Consider the following 25,771-nt stretch of genomic DNA (forward strand, 5'->3'; position numbering starts at 1 on the left):
GACGGAACTATCACAGAATACTGATCATCTTAGTGCTAATATCAGTAAATGAAGCTTCATCTTTTCTAGACGGCTCGAATGTCTCGTGTGGTCAAAATTTTAGAAAATTCACAAAAACCATGCGCATCGCCCTATGTTCCCGCATTTTCTTGGACTAGCGAACTGCACCAGCTAACTCTAAACAAAGAACGATTTGTAATGGTGTTATCACTTGACAAAGAGACCTTACCTTCAAATCGATCAAGTTTTTGTCCATTTAGAGTTTAAGGATATGTTGCTAGAGCTAGCAAAATTCGAAATTACACTAACTTGACAAGGGCTGCTTCACTCATGACATGGATCAGAAAGCTTGACACTTGATGCTTAAGAATATAAAGGAACATCGAATGGTTTATGTAGTAAAAGTAGCTTCTCTGAAAAGCTCGACTTTAAATTTTGTAGCATTCGCGCCCATTTGAATTCGTCATATTGTTGCTTTTTGAAAGCAAGTTGCTCTCTTTATTGCCATGGTGTTTGCAGGACAGTCTTCACCCCATCGTTTTTCATTTCCATCGCGCACCTCTCCTACTCGGTCAGCAAGTTCTCAGACTGCCGGATATTCCCTGTTGCTATGGATACGCTACCTCCAGGACTTGTCCGAGGGAGAGACTACAGCTACGGGCACACTGTGGTACGTGTTCACACAGACATTGAACATTACTGAAGACGTGCTTTAGGGAAAAGGTGGCATAAAATCTTAAGCATGACAGTCACAGTCACTATTTGATATTCTTAATTGGACGGTGCTTCAGCCCTTCTACACTTCCAAAAGTGGATTCAAGCATTATATTTCGCACACGGACCCTACCACCTGCAAACTGCAGAAAATGTAGGCCAAAGCTCTCACTTTCTCTAAACGATATGAATATACTCGCACGGTCAACAGCGGCACAGTAAGCTGGTGCTGCTCCGCCTTGCAGCGTGCGCGGGTGCGCCTGGCTCGCCTCAGAAGTAGTGTCGTGAATAAGGCGTTGTGTACAAACCTTGTCGAGGCCAGATGACACCTTGTCCAACGCACTTTAACGGCGAGGCTAACACAGGGCAGCACAACAAAAAAATCGAGGTAATTGCGTGCCATTTTGTAACTATGTCGTCTGCTCGCGAAATTGTGGACCGCCGCGGCGCACTGACACGATTCAATTACAGAAGACAAATGACGAACATCACGCGCAACTATTGTGTATCCTCCAAAAATATTTGGGCGTTTTGTTGATTTGTGTCGCAATGGGCAAGACACGGGGTCCCAAAGCTGCCCGATTGGATGCGACCAGTCGTCATCGTTCGACCTTTAATCCCTGGCACACTTTAGAGGAAGCATTTAACGGATTCAATATCGCTAAACGCACGACTGTGCCTTACAGAACTTCCCTCGGTCTCAGCACCGTATGATACTCGCGGTACTTTCGAGCTGCAGCTTGCAGAAATAATCCAAGCTCACGCTGATATTGAGATACTTCTTGTGTTCTCCTTGAGAAACAGACCACTGTTATAATGAAAAAACCCAGTGGCGTGTAACCCGAGCTGAAGGTCGTCATAGAATAAAATTAATTGTTCGCGTAGCATTCGAAATGCCTAGCTTTAAAAGAAATTAAACATTCGGACCACGCAGGGTAAGATTGCGACCTCGGTTTCGCTTCCGCATGTGGCATCATACGTTTTTTTCAATATAATTGGCAGTAGTTATCCCGCCGTGACATAGATGGCAACGGTTGCAACACGCAGCCACTTTCTAAAGATATGGGCTTCTGTGAAAGTTTCATCTCCGTTCCAGTTCACATGTAGCTTGAGATTGACAGTCGCTTTATCTCGCCTAGTTACGCGTTGAATATACAGCTACATCGACTCTTACAATTAGTAGCAGCATGCCAAGCGGCTGAGAGAGCCAGAGAGTGTCAAAACGTGGGAATAATCTGCTTCCGCATGAATATTTATTGTGTCATACCGTCACAATAAGGTATCTCCAGAAGAAACGATACCAACAGAGGCATTATTATGGCGCTCTAAGGCCTGCCACTAATTTTTTCATGTCTAAAGATGTAAAATCTTTTGCAAAAAAAATGAGTGAATAGTCAGAAGTAACATTTCAGCACCTAAGTTGTGAATTTATAAGGTCGGACACGCATGCGACGCTCTGCGACATTCATGTTACGACAAGAATGGATGATGTTGCCGTGCGACGGCAGCAGGTTTCACGTTTAAAGGAGCGCGTCCTTCTGTAAATGTCAGTGGGCAATTGTTCATGGCTGTGCCGTCTCTGAGTATTTAGGGTTCACACGTCTTTTTTTCGATTAGAATTTGTTTTCCTTCTTTGAGTGTTTCACTTGATGTGCTGCTGTGGGTCAGTGTTTAACAAGAAGGCAGGCAGCGTACGGGCGTGTTCGATTCTTTGTGTGTGCTTTGGCAGCTAGTCCATGCCTCGCCCTCCTCCACAAGCTCTCTTTCTTTCGTGCCTTTACAGGACGAGAGCATCGCTGTCCTTAGGGAAGTTAAGAAGCTGAACCTCTCCATTCCCTTTGCAATATCGTTCGGGATGAAGGGAATTTACTACGCTCCCAAGCTTGCCAATCCGTCCTCACCGAAAGCCGAAGAGTTCGTGCTGTTTAAACCGTGCCAGGATTTTGCTTCTGCTAAGTTCGACAACCCTAAGGAGGTGAGCATACAAAGCTCCTCAGCCATTTGAACAACGGAAATGCAGGATACATATTGAAAGAAACGATTTTACGTTATACTGCCTGTAGTAGAGGCTTAAACATTCAGTTGCATACAGAAAAACACCTATAATAAAAATAGCGACGTCATGAAGGCGAGAAGTTCGTAACGCTTTGTATCGTTTGCTAACTGCACGAACACGAATTACATTCACCTACAAACAGAAATGTGTGCTGAATAAAAAAAAATTCAGTGGCATTACACTCTGTGAAGGTGGAGGACCATCGAAGCTCTTTATCGGACGCCATATACGTGACCCATAATATTGAACAAATGTACGGGCATAATTATTGAAGGAATCTGTCATCATCGTGGCATATAGGTACGCACATACGTTCTCTTATCACCTCTGTTATTAAATGTGTCGGTCACGTAAGACTGAGAGTGGCTCACACCCACCTAAACAATGGCTGATACCCCCGTGAAAGCGGCCTCCCCATTAGGACGGCAGAGGAGAAGTGAAATCGTAAGGTGGAGTGATAACGGGCACCAAGCCAGTTGTGGAAAAGGACGAAGCTACAGCCATTGCTGCTGATGATAATTTTTTGCTCGCCGGTGCCAACTATGGAAGACGACGACGACGACGAACGCGTGAGCAGTGGCAATAGCGCGTTTGCGGGATTGGTGACGATAATTTTTCAAGTATGTTGCGAAAAAGTTAAACAAAAAGATTTTTTTAAAAACATTGGGTTCTTACAGATGTGCCTAGGACCTCTTTGTTTCTCACGTGTGATGAGGGCTGTTGGAGGGCGCATTGCAGGTCCCCGAGCCCACAGGGGCGTGTGTCATTGATGCTCCACCTTTTATGCCCAATCACCCCGATTAATCCGCATGATTATTTCTTTTTGGTCAACATCTCGGCAACATTTTTTCGAGATCCTAGCCATAGACAGCTTCGCTGTAATAGCAGCATGAGTACAACTGATGTAAAAGCTTTACTTTAGTATGTGCAGTTGATTGGAAATGATTTTGCGCAGTGGCACGCAACCAATTTGTTCGCGTGTCCTTGTCTTCGGGGAAAGAGAAGACTTGCATCTTATACCCAGTATAAAAATTGCCTGTGCCCACCGGCACTCCACACATGTTTGGCATCGTGCGTGCCATCAGACATGACAATGCGAAGAAATATCCGCGGTAGACGCTACAGACTCAGCACAAGCACAGCACAACACACAAGGAAGACACCGTGTTTTGATACTTGGTACATATGAAGTGATACACCACCTGATGTTTACAACAGTGAGGAAACGTAGCTTGCAATACACAGCAAGTCAATAAGTCCCTTTGAGCAGGTGTAATCATTAACAATCGTCACACGTATAACGCAATTATGTTGATCATAATGATCGATTCATAACTACACAAAGCCGTTATCGATTGAGCATATCACTGCAGATTATCTTGCTCGCCCTTTACCTTTCTGAGTTATCGGTGCGGGAGGATTTGAGAATTTCTATAGTGCTGGTTTGTCGCCAGGATCAACAGTAGTTTTTTCTGTGACAATAGTGCCACAAGTCCAGATGCGCATATCGAGCAATGACACCGCTGACATAGAGATTTAATGTCAAACGCATGGAACGTGAGCATCAGACACTACAGAAGAAAATGGACTGGGAAAGGGGGTCACGTTACGATCTTGATGTATTCATAAATATATAAAGGAAAAGTACGTGGGTAATAGGCTGACACCGTGATGCGCATATGCTGTTGTCCAGTCGCTTAGTGAGTGGAGTACTTACCATATGGGAGACAGTTGAAAGGAGAGTTCCTGCCGAGAATCAATTCTGACGAGGATTCCAGTAACAGCCACGGTGGACCAAAGAGTATCTCGGAAAGGTCAGGCTGCCCTGGATGGCCAATATCCCGAAATTCATTGCGCAGGTACGCCCAGGAGAGAAAGCTATGGGACGAGGTCATAGTAAGCTGGCTTGCCGAGGCTAGCCCCTTGGAGTCATACTCTGCTCTCGTTTTATTGGGATCGCAATTATATGGATACGCCAGACGCACTTCTACCGTCGCAAGTACAGTAGGCGTCACCGCGTTCCTCCGTGTAAAGTCCATGTGCGATAACAGCGGAGCCACGTGCCGTATGGTGCAGGTGGGAGTAAAAGCGTGCGAGGGTCAGCCGCGAAATGGTGACTTTATTTCGGACGCGCAAGGAAGGTAGCCAGGGAGGAAGCCCGCCGTCATCCACCGCGCTCAAGGCATCTGTGGAGTGGGGTGGGGAATACACCCTCCCCGGCGGCGACTGCGGTGGCATGGCTAAGCGCGATTACGTGGCCTCTATCTTGAAAGCGATATGCCATGAGTGCAGAGTGTAGGTGCACCAAGAGCTCGTAACTTCGTGTGCACTGTGTTCTCCGTACTTATTTCACGTTGACGCGAGCGGCAGCACGAAGGTCGATTCGATCGCTGCTGTTGGCGCTCTTCCTTATATAAAAAATAAATGTTACAAAATGACACTTAGGGCAGCATTAAACAAAATAATTGACGCCAGTGAAACCTGTGCAGTACAGTCTTACAAGAAATAAGAAAAAGGGCAAACGTGAAAGGTGAAGGAAAACTAAGATAGGCAGGAAATTACAATATGCACAGTCTAAAAGGAAATTAGTGGTTGAGGATTTGAAGTCACGTGCTCTTTCCGCAGTTCGAAGGGATGTCAGTAGACTGGGATGTGTGGGTGAAGCTGACACCTTCTTTTAATGGCAGCACAACCAGTATGCGAAAGTAGCTGTAATCGACATGCACTTCATCGTTATATCGAATACATGCTCTAAACCGGTGTCAATGGTGTGCCACGTCTTTTGTGTACCAGGAGTGAAGCGACGATCAACGGGTGGGTTGCTATTGTGTGCCTTGAATTGCGAGGGTGTTTCAAGCCTTCGGCTTCGAGCGGTGTGATGGCGGGGAGAGAGTGGAGAAGCGCTCAGCTCGGCACCAATCGGGAAGCGGGAAAGCACTGGACAGTCGCTCACAACAGCTGCAAAGGTACTCCGCCGTTCTAACACTATTTCGAAATTGGCACGCATCTTCTGTCACACTCTCGAAAATGATTGTTCAGACATGTCTAATTGATTAAGTCGGCTGTACAAAAGCTGGACATCGAATAAGATTAATCGTTACGCTGCATAACTTCAATGGAGTAATCATTCATCGATATTACCAACCCTACATGCGCAGGTTGCGCGCATTGTAGAGAACATCTTCAAGATTCCCTTCCACACCTGCACCTAACGTCCCGGGGAGGCGTGAATAGTAGGAAAACGAGAGGTAAAGAACATACAGGGAGGGGGCTCCAAGTGTGGCGCCACGCGAGTCTACGCTTGAGATTTAGGGGCGCTAACTTGTATGGCCGGTGCTGGGATAAGGCTGCGCATAAGACTGATGCGCACGCGTTTACGGTGCGGCGCGCAGCCGGACCACATTGTGGATGGTGACAGCGTTGTCCCATGTTCGAATTTCTTTGATGCGCACGTGCGATATAACCTGGGCACTGGATGGCATTGACTCCGCCACCAGCACCGATTTGTTTGTTAGATGTATTTGTGAGGCAAAAGAAATGCAACCCACTGACACACACGCACGAAGTATATTTTTCGCTTACGGCTTACTCTAGCTGAGACTCACTAAATGCATACTCATCCCCCCCCAACCCCTCCCTTTGACTCACGAAAATTTTCAGCGGGGCTGACTGTGACTCCGATTCACGGGTCGGACCGAGACTGAGTCAGAGTGAATCATCTCCTGAGCGAATCCGCAAAGCCATGTTCCTGGCTGAATCTCGTTCGCCTTCGTTTTCCTTCCAAGCTGTTGAGTGAATCCGCTTGTGATGTATATTTTGGAATCAGGCAGCACGCTTTTGCCGCCCCGGACGATGCATTATATATGGGCGGCTGGACTGACACAGAACGAAGTACTAATGCTCTAGCAGGGAGGGTGCTGGATATATTCTCAAGCACATTCAAAATGTTACGGGGTTAAAAACAGTAAGACTTGTATTTACAGAATATTTACAATAGTTGTAGCAGCTGGCAAGATGGTAGCCAGCGCGCGCAACCCATAGCGTCGTCTTCTTCCGACCAAGCTGACATCTTCTTTGTCAGCGTGTCACACGACCCCCGGCGGCGGAAGCGCCAGCTCGGTGCTGGTTAGGAGGCGGGCAAGTGATACAACTTAAGACGCACGACATGGACCACGTCGGAGCGATGCTAAGCCACGGTTGGCTCAAGAGGGGCGATTTCGTACTTGACGTCAGAGACATTACGCAAGACAGCGTAAAAGTAAAAGTAGCGCGAAAGTAACTTATGCGAGAGGCCAACAAATCGCGACGGCGACCAAATGAGAACCAGTGTGCCCGGCGTGTAATGGACGTCACGATGGCGGGCGTCATGTAAGCGCCGCTGATTGTCGTGCGACTCCACAAGTCGACGTCGGGCAATATGGCGTGCTTCTTGAGCTTTGAGTATGGCTGCACGGGCGTACTAGGACGTGGAATTCAGGCTAGCAGGCATAATGGTGTCGAAAGGTAGCGTAGGGTCGCGGCCAAACAAGAGGAAGAATGGAGAGAAGCCGGCGTATCATGGCGAGACGAATTATAGGCGAAACTAACGAACGGCAGCGCAACGTCCCAGTCGCGGTGGTCAGTGGAGACGCATACATGGACAGCATGCCAGTAAGGGCGCGGTTAAGGCGCTCGGTTAGACCGTTCGTTTAAGTCGCGCACGAGTACATAATGTCGCTGACAACTTTAGAAAGAAAGTAGCGGCGGCGGTCGGTGAGGAGCTGTCGAAGGGCGCCGTAGGGAACGATGACGTTCTCTAGGAGGAAGTCGGCGACATCCGTTGCACAGCTTGTCGGAAGAGCCCGTGTGATTGCATATCGGGTGGCGTAGTCTGTTGCTACAACAATCCACTTGTTTCCCGAAACAGACGTAGAAAAAGGGCCTACAAGATCAACACCTACACGGAAGAATAGTTGTGATAGTACGTCAAGTGGCGTAAGGCGACCAGCAGAGAGAGTGGTCGGCTTTGTGCGTCGTTGACAAAGGTCACACGCAGCGACATAACGGCAGACGTCACGGTATAGACCTGGCCAGTAGAAGCGCCGACGAACGCGGTCATAGGTCCGTGACACGCCAAGCTGTCCGGCAGTCGGGACATCATGAAGCTGGGCGAGAACAGTCTGACGCAGATGTTCAGGCTCAACGAAGAGTTGGGCAGGGCCGTCCGGGCGCATGTTAGAGAGGTACAATATACCATATTAGAGTTCATATATGCGAAGGGAAGGATCGGGCGTCGTTGAATTGAGCCGTTGAATGAGGTCATGTAAGAAGGCGTCACAACGTTGTTCGGCTCCAATATCGCGAAAAGCAGCCACAGAGAGAATGGAAACAGGTATGCCGGCCGCAGAAACGTCAGGAGCGTCGACAGGATTGCGCGACAAGCAGTCCGCATCTTGATGTAACCGGCCGGTCTTGTATACAACTGAGTAGTTGTATTCTTGAAGGCGCAGAGCGCAGCGGCCAAGTCGCCCTGGATGATATTTGAGGGACGAAAGCCAACACAGAGCGTGGTGATCAGTGATGACTGTGAATTGGCGGCCGTACAAATAGGGGCGGAATTTACTCACTGCCCAAACGAGTGCCAGACACTCGCGTTCGGTGATGGAATAATTGCGCTCAGCAGAGGAAAGAAGGCGGCTGGCATAGGCAATAAGACGTTCTCGCCCTTGTTGTTTCTATGCCAAGATAGCGCCAATACCGTGGCCACTGGCATTGGTACGGACTTCTGTTTGAGCTGACGCATCAAAGTGAGCGAGAATGGGCGGAGACGTAAGGCGCCCAATCAGCGCGGTGAAAGCACCAGCTTGCTCAGGGCCCCAAATGAATGCGGCGTCTTTATTGAGGAGCTATTTGAGAGCACGCGCAACGTTCGCAAAATTTCGGACAAACCGACGAAAGTAGGAGCAAAGGCCCCAGAAGCTGCGAACATCCTTGGCACATGTTCGCACGAGAAAGTCTTTCAGTGCCTGCCCGTATCTTATCGGGATCAGGGCGCACACCAGAAGAATCGACGAGATGCCCACAGAGATTTCCCGACGACTGAAGTGGCACTTGGACGAATTTAATTGTAGCCCCTCCTGACGGAAAACAGATAGGATCGTCGATAGGCATTCGAGGTGTGTCGCAAATGTCGGGGAAAAAACGATCACGTCGTCCAGGTAACAGAGGTAGATGGATCACTTGAAACCATGTAGGAGGGCCTCCATCATTCTTTCAAATGTGGCCGGGGCATTACATAAACCGAAAGGCATCCTTTGAACTGATACAGGCCATCGGGAGTAATAAATGCTGTCGTCTCGCGGTCCATGCCGTCGACGGCAACTTGCCAGTAGCCGGAGCGAAGGTTAATGGACGAAAAATATTGTGCTCCGTGCAGGCAATCCAGGGCATCGTCAATGCGTAGTAGCGGATAGACGTCTTTCTTTGTTACCTTGTTGAGGTGTCGATAATGGACGCACTATCGCCAACTGTTGTCCTTCTTTTCAACTGGTACAACAGGGGATGCCCGTGGCCTGCAAGAAGGCTCGATGATGTCTCGAGAAAGCACCTTGTCAACTTCGTGTTGGATGATATGTCGCTCAGTAGGCGAGACGCGGTAGGGTCGCCGGTGGATTGGGCTCGCATCACCGGTGATTATTCGATGTTTTACGACAGATGTTTATCCTAGGGGGCGTTCTCCAAGGTCGAATATATCCCAGTATGAGGCAAGGAGTCAAGGTAGCTCTTGAGCCCACTCGTGAGGAAGGTTGGGAGCAATCATTTTTGTTAGGGCATTCAAGTCTGAAGGGACAGGGGGCGAAGCAAGAGTTGAAAACGAGGAGCTGTCACAAGTTAAAGCCGAAATGTGGTAGTCTGTGGCTGGCGTTATTTGCGCCAGGGATATTCCGCACAGGAGTACTTGTGTACAGAGTCCAAAGTTCACAAGCGGAAGGCAGGACGTGTTGTCCGAAATGGTAACGACGGTGTGAGGAAAATGACGTTATGCGAGAGCAGGACATCCGGATTAGGAGATACGATGTAGTCACCATCTGGTACAGGTGGAACGGGGTAGACACCTGTGTAGGTAACGGCACGATAAGGGAGGCGAATATGTCCTGTGGAACATAGACATATCGGGGCACTATCGGCAGGGTCAATAGCAGCAGGTAGAGCGAGTTGCACAACACCAGCAGAACAGTATATCAAAGCGGAATGTGTAGACATAAAGTCAAGGCCCAGGATGAGGTCTTGAGGGCAGTGCTCTAGTGCATAAAATAAAACAGAAGTATGATGTCCGGCGAAACTCACGCGACCCGGACACATGCCCATAAGGGCTGGTGTTCCACCATCTACGACTTGGACCACAGGCGAAGGGGCAGGAGTGAGGGCTTTCTTGAGACGATTCCGAAGCTGAGCATCCATCACAGATGCGTGCGCGCCAGTGTCAACCAGAGCCGTAACAGGTACACCATCCACGTTCACGTTAATCAGGTTCCGATGAGTGGGCACGGTCAAAATGGTGTTTTTGCGCCTGGTCGGTTTGGCAGCATCACCTCCAGGTGCTGCACCCGTTAGTTTTCCGGAAGGGTGCACTGGAAAACTAACGCTGAGCTAGGGGACGGTGATCGGCGAGATGGGGGCGATCGGGAGAAGCGACGACGTGGCGAAGGAGAGCGGCTAGAGCGGGTAGGACGAGAAGTGTCGCCAGAATTTGCTGGCTGCGTTTGCGGGGCGAACCTAGGAGCAGCATGAGGGCCATGGAAAGGGTGGTAGGACCAGGGGGTCGAATTCCACGAAGACCGGAAGTGACTTGAAATATAGTCGATACGGCCACAAGTGAAGCATATAGGCCTGTCGTCTGGATTACGCCATTCGGCCGGGTTGCGATATCGCGTTGGGGCATTCAGGCTGCGGGTGCGTATGAGAGTGCTGGACGGAGTGTAATCAGGCTGATTGACTGAGGAGACGTTGGTCAAGCCAACGCGTGCCAATTCTTGGCGCACAGCGGACTATGTCAATGAGACGGTCGCCTGTCAATTGTCGGGGCCATGGGTTGGGATCGTGAGAGGACATGCGGCCTCTATTTCACGTCGGATGACATGGAGGATGTCGTCAGAGCGAGTGGGTGTGGACGGACTGCGGACGTCTTCGAAGGTGGACGTAGCAGCCGTGTTGGGAAAGCGTGGAAATGGCTGGGCAATGCGGTGACTCTTGGCTTCTTCAAACCGCCGGCATTCGGTAATCATGGCTTGCACAGTGGAAGAATTCTTGAAGACAAGGAGGTGGATGGCGTCAGCTGCTATGCCCTAATGACATGTGCAACTTTATTTGGTTCGGACATCTTCGGATCCCCTTTGTGGCACCGAGGGAGCACGTCCTGGATATACGTAAGAAAGGATTCAGTACACATCTGGACACGCGATGCGAGGTCTTTTTGAGCTGCGCGCTGATGTCCAACAGGCTTGCCAAACAAATCGTGAGTTTCTGTTTACATATGTCCCAGCTGGTAAGTTCTTCCTCGTGGGTCTGAGACCAGACGCGTGCCGTGCCCACGAGGTAAAATATCAAATTCGTGAGCATGATGGTCTAGTCCCAGTGGTTGCTGGCTGGTTACTGGTTACTGGTTGCTGGTTACTGTAACAAGCACTTATATCCGATAAAGTGGGCCATTCCGTGAAGAGCCTGATTATCTTGATTTCAAGTCGATAACTCTTTGGTTAGAGTGAACTCCATGCTTGCAATTACGTCCCGCGAGCAGTGCTGCAGGATGGCGAAGGTCTCAGGGCACGCTTAGTTAGGAACCGCAAGTCGTGCTATGCACATACCAGTTGGCGTTCATAGGTAATCTCCAGTTCTCTGGCTTTGAAGGCTGCTCCGTGCATTCGATACTTTCTTCAACGAAACTGCGAAAGGTGGACTGAAGACAAGTAATCGGGTCTTGTGTCCACGAAAGCAGCGACATTGTCGTCCTCAATAAGCCCTTCGTGGTCAGTAGCTATTGGTGATGCTCGGCAGACATTGGTCTCGGCGTCCCATCACATATACATCGTAGTTTCCCTCTATGACTAGGTCGCGTCATCAGGCAGTGGCATAGCCTGGCATGTTTTGCAGGGGGTGAGGGGAGGGCGGGGGGCAGAAGGCTGGTACTTACTGAATGGGGGATAGGTGTACGCCGATGCTGTCGCACGTTGTTTCATGCTACGTATTCATAATACGCAGAAACGTTTTGAAGTGGGGGGAGAGGACACGTGCCAGGTGTGCATCATACACTCTGGCTACATCACTTTCGTCAAGCGTTCGTTGAGCAGCGTTATCTCTGGATGAAGCCTTCGTCCGAATGCTTGCGTCTTGTCTATGTCTGATCATGATGGTTCTAGCATCGTCGTCATTGCTGGCAGAGCGTCATGTGTAAGAGACATCCCGCGCGAAACGACGACAATAATGACGAGATGAAAGAGTTCGAAACGGCATGAACGCGTGAGGAGCGCGACCCGAGCCGTGATCGGAAGAAAAGCAGCGCTGAGCTAGCACTGTCTAAGTCGCGCTGGTGCTGAACAACGCTATCTCGCCAGCACCGTACTAGCCACGGCAGCAGCGGGTGTTCGGTTCTGGAGGCCGTGATGCCGGCATACCGAGGCGTGGCCGTTGACCTCGGCGACGTTTGAACGAGGTAGGTAGTTCGAAGGTAGTTCCGGGCACTCTGGCAGCATTCCCCTTTCGAAGGCAGACCAGCGGCGCCACGTAAGACAGTCTCCGGAGCACCGCGTCATATCTTGAGCAAGACACTGGTCGGGAGAGGCAGCTGAATTCGTCAATAGCCTAATAAGCCACGCCTCGCTGCCATATCACCAACGACGACCGGGATGCAGGCATCAGAGACAGATGGATTGCCTGACTGATACTGACTGATATGTATAAGATCGTTGGAAACACCAAGGACGAGTTGCCACCAAGCTCGGACTTTCAGGCAGCACAAGCCGGTAACAGAAAGTAACGATATTCTATTTGTGTAGGGAAGCAGTGTGCTGCCAGAGGCCAAGGTGGTGACACTGCTGTGACGTGCGAGGACGAGAATTAACGCGGTCGTCTATAACTGTTAGCGTTGTTTTGGGATTAGTTTGGGATATCTCCTAGGATTTCTACATATATGCATGGTTACCGAGTGTTAGTTTCCGTTTCCTTTCGTAGATTTTTGCTTTGTGATTAAATCTTGTCTGCTGTACGACTCGGCGTCCCTCATTTCCATCTCTAGAACACACGCCCCCGAGAACGTTGACAAGACTGGCGAACAATGCCACAATTTGATCGGCCTAGTTACCGATTATTGGGAGTTGCAGAGGCTGATCGGTAACGTTTTGTGGCAGCAGCTAAAGACCTAATGTTATCAAAGGACGAGATGATTACGTTTTTGAGAGGTCTTAGCGGAAGCAGGATAAGCAGCACGAATGAGCGCGCGAAGAGCACAAGCGTGCGTGCGAAACGAATAAACTGGAAAAGGAAATACTCGAGTTGAAGTTGAGACTAGCGGAGATAAACGCGTGTCCGCGCAATGACACTAGTACACCAATGTCGGTGTCATCCGAATTACCCTTTCCTACACCGGGACACATTTTTCCCAGAAAACGAAAGGCGCCCTTCGGTTGACGAAGATACGACCTGAATGCGCATTTGCATCGATTTGAGAGAATTTCAGTCGGAAAGGCTCGTAAAAAGAGTGAGTGGGCCAGCGCCCTGAGCCTGTGTTTAGTGGGTGAAGCGTTGAGTGGGTTTGGCCGAATGCCAGCGGAAGAAACGCTAAACAATGAAAATGTCAAGACAGAAGTTTAGACTAACCACTGAAAGGTTTCGTGAGAAGTTTAGACTGTGGCGAGATTAAGATTATTGGTGCTGTATTTGTCGGTTTGCTTTGGTTCACATTTCTTGTGTTTATTTGTATCTCGGACGTGGCCTGTATTTTTGATGTGTGATAAAAGCCTGTGTGTTGTGCTGCTCGGCATCCCTTATTTCCATCTACAGAATGCACGCCCCCGAGATCGGGGACACAGACTACCTTTGGTATTTCAAAGAACAACATCTCAACCTCTATTTGCTGCATTCAGTTTGCGAGATTAAGGCTGGGGTATAGGCAAAGGCTCACCCTAGCCACTTCTTAGATAACGGCTATCAGATCAGTGCTACTTGTGTACGTCTGTTGTTTACAAACGGGAGTGTCGGCGAAGTTTTCTCTACCTCACTACGAGATAATTGGCGATGTCACATGCCAATTTGTTTTCTGTGAGTATACGCTCAAAAAAAGTCGTGTTATGTCGATATGCTCTGGGAGTATTTACCTATCCCTCTGATGTGCATGATCGCAAAGCGGATGGTGGTCGCGGGCATGCAAAACTCCTGTCTTTAGCTTAAGATATTTTCAATATTGAAAACAAACACAGAAGAGAGACTCAGAGAAAGGAGTTGCCACGCATTCATAATTAAAAAATTTTTGAAGGTTTATATGAGCACACAGAATTGACCGCGCATGCGTAGCGAACAAAGGGAACAAATATAAAGGGATATGCCAACCCACCATATCGAAGCAATTTGAAAAGGTTAAATCCAAGCATGCCCATAGGCATGCTTGGATATGGCGTACTGATTGTGGGCATATTGAGAAATACAAATTCTTTGTCAAGTAGAATGACAGAAAGAAGGCTCACGCAAGTATATGCTCTTTCTTTAAAAAAAAAAAACCTCTTATAATTCGCACGCGAGCTGAGTATTATTTTTATGATCAATTCATGTCTCAGTGAAAACTGGAAAGCACCCTTCATTTAGTGAGACGTTGCACTGGGCAACTGTGGGCCAGCTGACCACGATGGCCTCAGCGGCTGACGAGGGATGACGTGAGACAGCAGGCAGAGGTGGTAGCTGAGGTCAACGCTTCGGGCTCTTGCTGAGGCAGTTGTACTGCCAGTTTGGGAACTGTTCGTGAATGGTGTGTCTCTTCTCGGACGATGTCAACCGTATAGGCGGGCAGAGCCTGCGATGCTGGGAACACCTGGCAGAGTCGCTCGCGAATGGCGGGTGTAATGGTCTCCTGGAAACTGATGTAGCCTAAGGCGTGTGCTTAGCAGCAGTCTGTCAATGCGCGACGGTTATACTTTCTAATGCGCATTTCTAGTCAATTCTGAAAATTCGTGGCCTCCCGCAGTAATTCTGACATGGCACTGAATGCATGGGTGGCGCGACCGTGCGGCGAAGCGTTCGTTTGTCGCCACCAAGACCACAATTCATTTTTTTCCCTCTGGGATATAGGAATATTGAGCGCGAAAAGCGCGGTGTTCTCATTAGGTAGTTCTATTCGGGCTACTGGTATAACTTGGGCTATTCAAAGAGAAGCTTTCTTTGCGAACCAGCCGCCCCCTCACCCCATGCGCGTTTCTTGCTGACCGCGGCTGCCACCGAATAGGTCACAGTCAGCTGCGGGGGACCGCGGAAAATTCATTCAGAATTCTGGAATTCTTACCTATGGAAATGCGGCCACTTTGAACAACCAAGTTGCGCATTCAAAGCAGACCAACACAGGAATAGGCGACGGAGACAGAAAGATCGCAAATGATCAACTTTTTATCAGCTATTAACTATATAAACTAAATAAACTATATCAACTATCAACTATCAACAATTGATAGTTAGCGCTCTTTTTGTCTCCGTCGCCTTTTTCTGCGGTTGTCTTTGCTGAATGTGCAATTTGTTTCTTCAGCGCACTGCACCAACTAGCTCAGCAAGAAGTTCTAAAGGATGCGGCCGCCGCGGCCGGGATTTGATCACCAGACCTCTTCCTTGGCGCACCAACACCTTCGCCACTTAACCACCATGGGTACAAGATGTTTCTGCGTTCTAATACCGCCGCAAAGCCGCGAACCAAGTCCCAAGCGCGAAGACAACGCCAGCGTCTTCACGGACAACCAATCCAGCCTCAGGCTACAACGATATTCCCCTCAGGAGCACGGACGCCTGCCCGAGATCAGCAGCACGACGACGACAAATACAGCAGCCACGTAGACAGCTCCAGTGTCTCCTGCATCAATTGCTCTGGAATAGCCTGTGGGGCCACCTATTTCAGTGGAGCTTCGCCAAATGACTTCAGAAACCTGTCTCGAGACGTTCGAAAGCATCTCAGACTTCAACAACTGAAGCTCTGAGGACAAGCAGCGCGACGCTCACTTCTCCATGGAAAACACCACGAGGACATGCTTAGACAACCGAAAGACAGCCGTAACAAGGTGGGACTTCATTCATAAAATGCATCTTGAATATGTTCAAAATCGTCGACCCAAGAGAACGGGCAGAACTTCTGCTAGAAGCTCCCGTAATGCGCCTTAAGGAGAAAGTCGCCACCTTTATGGGGAAAAAAATTAACCATCACTTGTACCACGCTGACCACGACATGATAAAGGAACATAAGGTTAATTATTTAAACTGAAGATTTCTTTGTAAACCGCCCTGTGAATTTTTTGCTGAACATGGCTACCGCCCGCTACTGCTGCTGCTCGTACGTTGTCGCCGAATAGCTCACATTTGGCTCCAGGATCCAGGAGCAATGGCTCACTCTACATGCCCACAGCAGTGGAAGGTGGAAGCTAGGGTGAAAGCTAGGGTGGAAGCCGGCTGGCGCCACTGGTGGAGAAGGCGAGGCGACTGGCACGCGATAGCAGCGGTGAGGCGGGAAAGAGGGCACCGGAGGAGATGGGGTTGCGGTGTGCATGCGTTGCGCCCCCTGACATCCGCGTGGACGGTCGCATCTGCGCCTCCAAGGGAGGTCGGGTACTCCAACCAAATGGTGCAGAAACCCAGGTGCCTCATTCAACCTGTATACCGCTGGTTGCATTAAAAGGCGCGTTGCAGTCTTCGCCAGCATGAATAAAGCGTGCGGTTCACTTCGCGCTCACATGAATAAATACATATACGTGTTTGAGCACACCTTATAGATTTAATAGAAGATTCGCTGCATATTGGTTCCAACAGTACACGTTGGATCTGGTGAAATTTTTTTCTTCGTATGAAGTTCGTGAACGATGTGAGGATCGTGCTGCGAAGCAGGTGCCATGCCTCTAGTGCTGACTCTGTATCCTCAAACCATATTCGTGCAGTGTTCTTGAAACTTAGTAAACATTACGCGACTTGTCCTACAGTTCTAGCTATCGACTGTACCGAGTCCCATTAATGGTTTCGGCCAGACAGCAATGACATACAGAAGATCGATGGCAGCTTGGGATGTTGCAAAGCGAGCGGAGCAAGCAGTACTGTAACTCTAGTCGTAATTGCTGTTTGCTTTGCTATGGTTGTCCTGGGAAGCTATGCTCGGGCGATTGCTTTCGGCAATACCACTTTCAGTGCGTGCTTCTTCGCTGGTTGAGCGAAACCGGATGAGTTAACTGGCTGATTGAGCCTTACGTTATACGAAGGCAACAGTATCGCAGAAGTGATCGTCCGACAATAACACCCGTAGTCTTCGCGAGTAGGATCCGTAAATCATTGGATACCTTTCGTGGCCGATAGCTCGATGCTGCGAGGAGACGTTTTCGTTACCGTCACGGATTGCGCTTGGCTGGCAGCCTACCAGTGGTAACCAGCACCCAGCTAAGACGGGTACAGGCTGCCATATATTGATAGTAAAGATCCAGTGACACTGCGTCATACTGCAGTAATATATTGATATCGGTCCTGGGTTCGCATGCCGAAACGCACAGTGCAGTACATCGTCTGCTTGGTCAGACGTAGAAAATGATTTTCTATAGATATGCAGAAAGAGGAGGTTGGACACTACAATGCTTGGTCATTGCGCAGGGGCTTCCATTTTTATGAATTTACCTTAAGGGACCAAGGCACTGCTTTCAGCTGCTATCGAAAAGAAAAGAGACGTAAATTAGAAGTCTGTTTGAACTGCTGCTTGTAGGGTGCTCACGCGTAAGGATTAGTCTTCTACTGTACTCTATGTAACCTGTCAAGCTGACAAAGAAAAAAAGAAAATGGGCTGAGTTCGTCATCTTGTGTGTGCCAGATATGTTATTTTTTGTTCATGACTGGTTGTAGTGAAAGCCCTAAGTATTAGAATCTACTTGATCTAAAGTCTTGCGGTGCGCAAAATATGAACTTGTTTTGTGCATTACATGTAAATTCCATAACTATAAGAAGAAAGGTCGTGGACAGAAGAATACAGTACATCTTCCCACCTGCGTGTCACTTTTGTAAATGAGAAATGCCTCTGTGCTACGCACATGCCTCGCAGATAATGGACCAAACAATTATTGCGCTGGGTGGGTTGGCTCACTTTCATTATACTCGCCTTCGTACATTTGAAATGCGTAGATTCAATGGAATATACCAATGCGAAGATACGGCTCGATAAAAGGCAAAAAAGTGTCACTGGAAACAAAGTTCACGGCACGTATACACAAAGCCCCGCAACAAGATATTTAAATATAAGTATAAGTATCCAATAAATCTACGCATTTAAAGAAGGTCATTGTATACAATGCGTCAAACAAGGCAAATAAACATGTTGCGCAATCAGAGATTCACAGAATCCTAGATCCCACCCCCATTCATCGACTTCCTCCGATGTATCGAGCGCGACGGAAGGCGGCGCGCTTGCTCCCCGCTTTTCTCTTTTGCGCACACAAGACTGAGCCACCATCGTCGTCTCACCCATTCCAGCCGCCCATCCCCCTCCCCCCTACACTTTCACTCGCACATACAGCATGCAGCGCGCGGTCACGATCTTACCGCCCTTGGACTTTATACGAAACATGAGGGCAACGGAGACGGCAGGAATGCGCCTGGAGTGTCCATATAATTGCTATCGCAATAGTATATAATAAGACTATCCGGCAACTGAAGCGTCCCGTGGCCCATTACTGTCCTCAAAAGAAGAAGTAACAAACTCGAACTTTCACCATACGACAATTCACTGCGCCACAGCAATGTCTTTCATTTTTCCTTTGTGGGGCCGGGGCGCCGAACTGAAAAAGCGCAAAGTATGTTGGCCACAATCGAATGCCTACTTTGGGCACCTAATGTAGCTACCGAAAGAATATCGAAGAAAACGTGAGACGCTTGGTCCACCGAGAACCGTACGCGTACTGCTCGGTATCCTACACTGGCGAGACAAGAATTTCCGGAGAGGTTGTGGTCAAGCGAACGCGGTGCAATTCGTTGAGTCCCCACAGTGATGGTGGCGAGCGTCGATAATTTCTTTTTCGCGTCTGCTAGCCAGAAAGTGGCCAAAACTCTGCCAGGCGAAAATCCACTCGGCCAGATAAAAGCGAACGCGCACCGAAGTGCGCCGCGCGGTGGTCGGAGCAACACGAGAAAAACGCATGCGCTCTGGCTGGCTCTGGCAGCCCGCGGGTAGGGTAGCGAGGACAAAAAAATTGAAGAGGCTCAATGTGTCCTCGCGATTAAAAGTCGAAGTAGAAAAAATAAATAGGAACGCAGTTACCTTGGCTGACTTTAGTGTCTTGACATGCTTTGGCATAGGTGAAAAAAAAATGTTGATATTTTGTTATGTATCATGACGGCACAAATGAACCACCAGAACGCTTCATCTGAGCGGACCTCGCTGCTGGCTTTGTCAACTTGTCTGATAGTGTGCTGATTTGGCTTGTCTCGTTTTATGGTCCGATGTAAGTAAATTTTATGGTCCGATCTAAGTAAAAGTAAATGCACCTTTGGCGTCCAATATTTTGACTAGCATCATACCCACAAAGTTCCGCAATTGAAAATATAACGCACAACTTTCGAAATGTCAATGCACCATTCACATCAAAAGTTTATGAGAACTTCATACCCATAAATTTCGCAATTGACATCCATGCGCTGCGCAGATTCCGCGGCCTCCGCAAAATGCCGTGGCGAGCCGGGCCCGTTCGCCATCAAAACGCCGTTGAACCTTTGTGTTCGGATGGGGCTGCTTGCGTTATGTGACTCCCGGTGCATGGGCGCTGCCCCGAAATCCAGCCCGAGATCGCAAGGTGCGCGCTGAAATGTCTTTCAGATGCGGGAAAGAGATATTCTAGAGAAAATTCAGAATGATTTGCGGCAACGAGGATTGCTTGGGTGGGCGGTGCATGGACAGCACGAAAAAATTTCGGGGGGGGGCTCTAAAGCCCTATAATTCCCCCCCCCCCCCTGGCTACGCCCCTGCCAGCAGGTACGATCAAGGAACAGCACCGCTAGCCACCCTGCCGGCCTCTGGAAGGGAAATAGTCCCTAGGCTTCACTGCTTTCCGCAGCCCTTGCTAACCTGGTACCTGCCGCAATCCACGAGCTGATGATACTCGCCACCTTACCACTCGGTTCCAGAATAAATGTGTACTCATTGCGCATGAGGGACAGGATAGATGACCAAGCTCTTTTTAAAGCGAAAGTTTTACTACGCCAGCCAGCGAGCCATTTCGGCTGGTCGCGCCATGGCCAACGAACGACCTTGAGCCGCCGTTGCCTAGCAACGCTGCAAACGCGCTCCAACAGATGGCACCGCCGTCGACGCCGTTGCCGTCGCCGGTCGCTCCACCGGATGTGCTCCGCCTGTGTAGAGGTAGATGAGGTGTCACCTCGCGGGGACTATATATATATATATATATATATATATATATATATATATATATATATATATATATATATATATATATATATATATATATGCGCTTCGCCTCAGTGTATTCAGTCGTTATAGAGAGTGCGAAAGAGACGCAACAGCGACAGAACGAAGCGTGGAAGAGAGAACGCGCTCAAGAGACGCGAGAAGAACGCGCCGCACGACTCGAGAAGCGTTGTAAAAGCCTAGTCGTTACCTGAACAGTGTGTCTTATCGTGTCCAGACAATAGAGCTAAACCAAACGCTTGACCACAGGCTAACAGCACAAGCGTAGCCATGCAGCTCTTGCTTTCGCAATTCATCTAGGGTTAACCAGAGCTAAGCGACAGGCAATATTTTCTTTCTGAGAAAGATATAGAAACGGGCGAAAGCAGAATTTCCAGTGTTCTTTAGAATAGAGTAGACCTTGAGTTTTCACCATGTTTGAGCCACTAGTATAGCTGCCAAGAACATGTTGGCGCTCAAGAACTCACGTGCGCTTACATCTTATAATTTCATAATTTCATAATTTATTTATTTATTAGTAAAAATACAAATAATTGCATGTGCGTAGCATACATAAGGAGGTCCCATAGTCAAAGACTGTATCGGGACCTCCTTCTAAAGACACTTATGATGTTATACAATCTTTAAAGCAACAGTAGTACAGATGAGAGCGAAGAGTAATATCAAAACATGTTTATAGCATATGAGTAATAAGAACACTTGTTAACAGCAAGACGGTATAAAAAAACGGAATAAAATAAAAAAATAAAAAAACCTAAAAAAACAAAACGAAAAAAAAATAACAAGAAGAGTTTCAGTAAGTATTTATTATGAATGATTTTAGTTCTCTTTTAAATTGGTATAAATTTTTTGCATTTTTGATGATAGGTGGTAGAGTATTCCAAAGCGATATTGCGGAAAATTCCGCAGTCTGTTTACCATAGTTAGTTCGCACTTTAGGTAGAAGAAAATTATTATTGAGTGCAAATCTAGTGTGACTAGGAGGAGCTTCCACTTAATTGGCGAGTCACTCAAGCAATGAGTTAATAATTCCATTTTTATTTCCTTTGTACTGCTGATTCTCAATGAGGTCCTTCAGTCCCAGTTTATGTTGTATTCGTTCTTCATTTATTTTTATAGGTGTGCCGTAAGGACGGCTGGGAAGCAGCGAAGTACTTGCCTCAACATGCCTACAACTTGGCGGAGAAGATGACAATTACGTACCTAACCGAGGCAACTATAGCTAAACTGGTGAGTTTACAGGCTGGCCTGTCGTTGAAGCCTCTATTAATGTCGCTGCTATTCACAGGGCACATCGAACACTTCCGTTTTTTTTTATCTGTCTGCATCCAACCATTTTCCTGCCACGCCAACCTCATTGTGGCTCTGTGCCACTGAGAATACGGCAATGTGTATGTTTGGCCACTGTAATGAATAGAAACCGCATGTTTAGGCACTATACAAAGGCTTCTGAACCGCCTGTAACAGGCACTAAAGCTGTTATTTAAATAAGATCCCCATGCACAGGCTGAAATATGAGGAACTACCGCTTTGCATCTGAGGAAAAATATTTTTCTGGAAAGCCCAGCGCACTAAAGCTCTGTTTTCTAAAATTTACGTTAGCCATAAAATGAAATGAGGGAGGTTGCATTATCTCAATATTTTCGGCTTTCCCGTGTCATCTTTTCCCGCTCAGTATTGGTTTCTATGAAATAAGGGAATGCTGCGGACAAATATTTGTACTTCGGAACTTTCGATGATTCAACGCTATCTGTAACTCCAGAATTCTCACCAGTCAAAACCTCTGACGGTTCTTTCAGTACCAATAACTACAATTCTTGACTTAGATTGAAGACTTGAACTTAGAAAGAGGTCCAATGGGGATGGTGGCGAACCTCTATGAATACACGAAAGTAGCCCCACATACCATGTCAGAGCTGCTCTAGACGGTGATGTTGACTAAAAGCGAAAAGGGCGCGCATAAGTGCGCTAGAAACATTCATGTGTATTGCCACGTAGCTCAGTCTCAGCCCTTCTGGATGCCGGTAGCGTGATGAGCCCTCTACATGAATTTTTGGTTCTGTTGCATGCGTGCAGACCTCGTATCTCTTGCTTATGATGGTCAGGATGGCGATCTTGAAATGGCGATCAGCCCTGTCCATGCAGGAGGAGCTTATGTTAATTGTGTTTTTAATTTCGTTGGCCCGGAGTTGATGTAGTGATGTTGCAGCCGCGGAGTGACCAGTGGACTTTATGACAATGTTGCGGGGAGAGAATGAACGTATGTTGACGCAGTGGACGCCACAATGTACACGAAGAACGATGTTGTATTCAGCGGCCGGAAGTGGGGGAGGACGAGGCAGAATGTGGCTCAGCTGCGGTGGAGTTTTGAGGGCGCTTGGCGAGGTCCGCGAAGGCTTCTTGGTGTCGGAGCAAACAAAATACCCGCGCCAGTCAAGGATCTCTGTCGCTGTGGTGGCGACGCTGTGCACGATGGCGACTTGACTCGTGGTTGCTGCGGCTGCTACCGCCGATGCAAACTACGGGCTTCCACGACTTCTCTTTTAAGGCGAAAGCCTTTCTGGGCTCATGCTGAAGCCTGTGTCAGCAAGCCTGACCACCGGAGTGCCCGCCGAAGAGTCATCACGCCATATGAAAAATTTGAAAATGACTGATAGTGACAGTTAGTTAATGATAACGTTGCAAGAGGGATTGATAGAGGTTAATAATGACTAGTAATGATTAATAATTAGTACTAATGATTCGTAATGACTACTAATGACCCCGAAATGACGAATATGTTTAACGACGTCTTGTAAGGATCACAATTGATTAGAAGTGACTAAAATGCTTAGTGATGATCAGTAATGACTAACATTGATTGAAATTACTTGTAATGACTACTGATGACATTGATATGACCAACATGTCTAACGACGCCTTTTTACGATCACAATTGATTAAATTGACTAAAAATGGTTAGTAGTCAGCAGTAATCACTAAAAGAAAGAAGAGAAAGAGAAGAGGCACACAGAAAGAGGCGAATGATAAGAGGAGGTAGAGTAGGCTTTCGCTGTTCGCCTCTTTAGCGAGATCTTAAGAGACCCTCTAATTTTTTCTTTGGTTGCTACTTATCATCAGAATCACCGGCTTGTGCAAGATAGCCTTGCCGTGTCAGCGCGCTGTCTATTTCACGCAGGAATAAAGCGATTAGCATAATCACTAACAATTGAGGGCGTCGTCGATTGGGAAGAGCATCCCTGCGCTACGTGTAGGCTATATATGTACGCTTCGCTTGCAGAAAAATAACGCAGTTGATAGTTTGCGTTCAGCTGCCGTGTGTAGTTGTGTCGCCTAATTCCTCTCCCTTCTACGCTCTGCGCAACAATGGTAATTATGTCGAACCGACTAGCCCACAGCGCAATTTTCCTTAATTGCATAGAACGATGTTCTGGCAAGAAATTAGGTGGAACGACCATGCATTTTTACCGCAAGTGTGAGTGCGCATATCTCGTAAATTGTGCAATGCGCAAAATTCTTTATACCCGCTAGAATTTGTGTCACGAGTAAATTAGTTAAAAACGGGAGTATACAATGTTTGGTATTTGGAGGATTAGGAATTTCAATTTCATGGGCAAGTAATGTCTGCCTCTTCGAGCGGACCAGCTCACGGTCTAGAATTGGGCTATCTGCCACATGCAATTTTTTAAAAAAATTTGAAAGTGTTCGGTGAGCCACCGCCTATTACGCCGATCTTGTCCGTTCTAGATCACCTTATAGGAGAAATTTATGGAATTGTTATTTAGGACATTAATTTTTTTACTACCGAATTTCTTCAGTTTGTGCTAACACTTAACAGAGATGAACTTTTTTCCAAGCGTGGTGCGATCTCTTTGGTTTCCTTTTTTTTTTCTTTTGCAGGCATGTGATGCTAAGGTGTTAAACCTGAAACTAAACTACGGCCTTGCTGCTTACGACGTAGACTACGATGAACATCAAACATGCCTGGCTTTCGGCTTCGCAACATCACTTGGAGGCCCTTCTCGCCTGAACCGGGTCGTTAATATGCGCCAAGTGATGGATTTTTTGCGTACGAACTACACCAGCGCCAAAGACAACTTCAACTGCTTAGCGGTTTCGGACCCTTTAAACGCCCTGATTGGTCGTTAAACTTCAGTGAATGCCGTCCATATGGGTTTTGCCCTGAAGTCATCGTGGCTGATGGACATGTCAAGCGAACTTCTACAAAAAATAAAAGAGGAGAGGGAGAAAAAAAACTACGTTTTTGAGTTGGGCTTCACGTGTCCGTTTTCAAAGGGTTCAATGTTGCTTCTGCAATGCTCAACAATGTATGGTGTACAGAATAAGCCAATTAAGAATAATTTTGTTTGCGCTAGCAATTACACGAACGCTCATGGCACCACCATTGCCACTGTCGTTATCGTGCTGTCCTGGTGACGGCGCATGCGCCGCTCCCATGCAGCGGGTTCGGACTCGAGGGGCGCCGAGTGCGTTTGGCTGCAAAACGGTGAAGCGCCATGAACTCAGCATCAATGTTGCATCGTTCAATATTTTCAACTGTGGAGCATGGGCAGAGTTCTGCCGTCCTCTGCTGCTGTGTGTGTCATGCGCGCCACACCGTAAGCAGACTAAGGTTATCTGCTTTGGGAACACCCTCGCCTGAGCCGCAGTCAACGTGAAACCAGTCTTATCTAATGGTACAGTCGGCTGGTCCCTACCATGCTCGTACTTTGTTTGGAACGATGTGGAGCCTGTTCTTTATCGGAGCTAGAAAAAGCGTGACCGAGCCCAACATGCAGCCACTCCCCAGAGCTGTCTTGAAGTCGGAAGAGCAGACACGTCAGCGCGTATTCTTTTGTAAACAAGGCGAACAGGCTCCGACGCACGAAAGGGGAAGACGCGGGGCCAAGCAAAGTTTCAGAAACATTGAATTTCACAGCTTCCTATACGAGCCCGCGTGGAGGAAGGAAAGAAGTTGGGAAGGAACATCGCACAACGCGATTGAAGCCAGCAGTGTCGTCCCAACACTTGGTGAAAACGTCAGAGCAGAGAGGCTATGGCCGAGCGTGCGGAAGGTTTTAGTAGCCACGGATAATTTTTTTTCCATACCCACTTGCACGGAGGAAAGCAAATTTTAACGCGATAGCGTTAAGGAGCTCGTGTCGCAGAAAAGCCGGTGTCGTCGGCGTCGGTGTCCGCGGCGTTGGCCGTGAGCGACAAATCACGGCAGGCACTTCATAAATAAAAAGCAACTTCCAAGATGGGCTGGGTGGGAATCGAACCAGGGTCTCCGGAGTGTGAGACGGAGACGTTACCACTGAGCCACGAGTTTTTTT

The 25,771-nt window shown here is 48.0% G+C and overlaps 1 protein-coding gene across 1 annotated transcript; it reads left to right on the forward strand.

Annotated features, from left to right (window-relative positions):
- Window positions 1-525: 525 nt before the first annotated feature.
- LOC142564861 (uncharacterized) lies at window positions 526-24,668 on the forward strand. The gene is made up of 4 exons (XM_075676041.1): window positions 526-670; window positions 2,498-2,689; window positions 21,555-21,665; window positions 24,336-24,668. Exons 1-4 carry the CDS (start codon window positions 611-613, stop codon window positions 24,582-24,584), a joined length of 612 nt encoding a protein of 203 aa, XP_075532156.1. The 5' UTR covers window positions 526-610; the 3' UTR covers window positions 24,585-24,668.
- The last annotated feature ends 1,103 nt before the right edge of the window (window positions 24,669-25,771 follow it).

This window comes from Dermacentor variabilis, chromosome 11, assembly GCF_050947875.1.
Source record: "Dermacentor variabilis isolate Ectoservices chromosome 11, ASM5094787v1, whole genome shotgun sequence".
NCBI lineage: Eukaryota > Metazoa > Arthropoda > Arachnida > Ixodida > Ixodidae > Dermacentor > Dermacentor variabilis.